Genomic DNA, 2,500 nt, shown 5'->3' on the forward strand with positions numbered 1-2,500 from the left:
CACACACACACACACACACACGCATGCACACATACACAAAACATACATGTATCTATCCATCAAAACACACCTGAGACAAGCTCACACGTACACACACATGCACCCACACCTGCACAAAGACACCCACATACACACACACACACCCACACCAATATCCAACAAACACACCCCCACCCTTTTTTTAATAATATTCAATAATATTTAAAATATTTAATAAAATGTTCCTTGAGGCTGCTGTGGACCTGAAGCGTAACCACATCTTTTACATTGTCACAGTTGAATTTACCCTGTATCATAGACCTAACCCTGTCTCTGAATTGCCCAATATCACAGAGCTGAACCTCTCTCTCTCTCTCTTTTTCTCTCTCTCTCTCTGTCTCTCTCTCTCTCTCTCACGGTTGCTTTTATTTGGACCGGGTATCACAGACCTAAACCTCTCTGTATCTCTCTCACGGTCACAGTCATTTTTACCTTGTATCACAGATCTAAACCTCTCTCTGACTCTCACGTGGTCAAGGTCATATGTCCCCTGTATCCCCCACCCCCCCGCCCCCCCGGCCATCCCTCACACGGCCATTGCCTGTGACCCCATCTCTCGCGGGTGACTCGTGTGTTTGTCCCCAGGCTCTTTCACAGGCCTCTGTGCTCTTAATTGATTTTGTTTCACATTTACTCTGCTGTGACAAATCTCCTCCCACCAAGCTCTCTCTCTGGAGATACGAGGAGTGCAGGGAAGTGTGTGTGTGTGTGTGCATGTGTGTGCATGTGTGTGCGTGTGTGAGTGTGTGTGTGCATGTGTGTGCGTGTGTGTGTGTGTGTGTGTGTGTGTGTGCGCGCGCACTCACGCTCAGTGGGAAGGTGCAGTTCATCTCTTTGTAAATCTCATGTAAATCATCTGATGCAAATCTCTTTTGAAGTTCATAATTGAGTGTGTTTCTTTGTGTTTTTATTCACGACTGCTTCGCCACACGTTTTTCATAGACAGAGAGAGTCAGCCATTTTCCTTTGCTTCATCCATCAGTGAGAGAGCTAGGCACCATCTGTGCTCTGTCTTTAGTTTTGCCCTGGAAAAGCCACTCATAGCAGAGCTTCTCTTCCTGTAGTGGTCGTGTTTTCTCTGTCCGCTCCCCTGATGGTGTCTAGGATCCGACCCCTCACAGCGAGAGGCACCAGGTGATTGGCTTCACTTGGCCAACCGAAGCCTTCGAAAAATACTGTAAAGCATATCTTATGCTCTGTGCCTCTTTAATGCTCTTATGAAAGATAAAACCAGGTCAGAGCTCCTAATAACGGGAGCATAAATACACTTTAGGAACTCTCCAAGAAAAAGTAAAAAAATAAATACCTGTGGTTAAGTCACGAGGTCAAGAGACGATTGAATGTCTGCAACTGGGCTTCAGTGAGCGTGACTGTTTGACTGGGTTTGACTGAGAGCAACAAGAACTCTGGCTCTCTCTCTCTCTCTCTCACACACACACACACACACACACACACACACACACACACAGTTTGTGAAGTTCAAACTCAGGGCATCTCTGAGACATCTCCTCACCCTTAGATCATGCGTCCACAGCAGATGAACGAGTGAATGAATGAATTCATTCACTCCAATGAAACCGGTTTTGCCACTAACAGCCCTTTAATGGAGTGGTTTCAGTTTTTGTCACACTTCTGGTTGTGGCATTTTGAGCTGTAACATATTAAGGACTTAGTGTGTAAAATTAGCTATTTTTTACGTAATTATAGACAGTTTGCTTAGGAAAGCCACAGGGCAAAAGACAGTGTCCTCTCAGTGAAGCTTTTGTTTAGGTGTTGCTGTTTTGTAGGTAATTTCCCCCATCTAGTGGCCACAAGTTGTATCTGCAGTCTTACCTCCAGGTTGTACAATACTTAGTCAATAGTCAATACTCAATCAACAGCTGGATTGCCAGCAGTTATTGCTAATTCCCAGTAACCAAAATCATGAAAGTTAAGGCTTTAAATAAATGTATTAGGGAAATTACCTTGCCTTGCATTGGATTGGAATATTGGATTAATAAACTGTTCTGTCTTTTCTCTCTTTGTTTCTCTCTCTCTTTTTTTTCCTCTCTCTCGCTCTCTCCCACCCTCCATCTCCCAGAACATTGATGCCTCTGTTTGAACCTGACTCTGGGCTCCTGGTGGTGTCTGGAAAGGTAAGAGTTAATCGTCCAGATCCAAACGCGGCCTTTGGTGTAACTTGGTATCTGTCAGTTCTGTTCCACATGATGAAGACAGTAAAACTTTGAATGTAACAGTAAGTCAGCAGGGGTGGCTTAGGCCATGATCTGGATTACTAGTTGGAGCTCTCGGGGTCTGAAATTTTCGGATTGCAATCTTAGGTTGGACATTGCTGCTGTGCACTTAGCGGGGATACATTCGCCGGACTGATCCAGGAGGTAGCCGGCGGTATGCGCTGTGGGGAACATGTCATTTAGGGTTAAGGTTAGGGGTAGCCAGTGTTATGAAGGCACGGTGGGGA

At 45.2% G+C, this 2,500-nt stretch overlaps 1 protein-coding gene across 2 annotated transcripts in view; it reads left to right on the top strand.

Annotated features, from left to right (window-relative positions):
• Window positions 1-2,500, top strand: part of LOC118794097 (mitochondrial import inner membrane translocase subunit tim16-like) — a 138,087-nt gene that overhangs the window by 121,669 nt on the left and 13,918 nt on the right. For both annotated transcript variants that reach the window (XM_036552248.1, XM_036552246.1), the window contains exon 10: window positions 2,120-2,174. In XM_036552248.1, the coding sequence (XP_036408141.1) occupies window positions 2,120-2,174 (55 nt within the window). The remainder of the gene's footprint in view (window positions 1-2,119; window positions 2,175-2,500) is intronic.

This window comes from Megalops cyprinoides, chromosome 19, assembly GCF_013368585.1.
Source record: "Megalops cyprinoides isolate fMegCyp1 chromosome 19, fMegCyp1.pri, whole genome shotgun sequence".
In the NCBI taxonomy this organism is placed as follows: Eukaryota; Metazoa; Chordata; class Actinopteri; order Elopiformes; family Megalopidae; genus Megalops; species Megalops cyprinoides.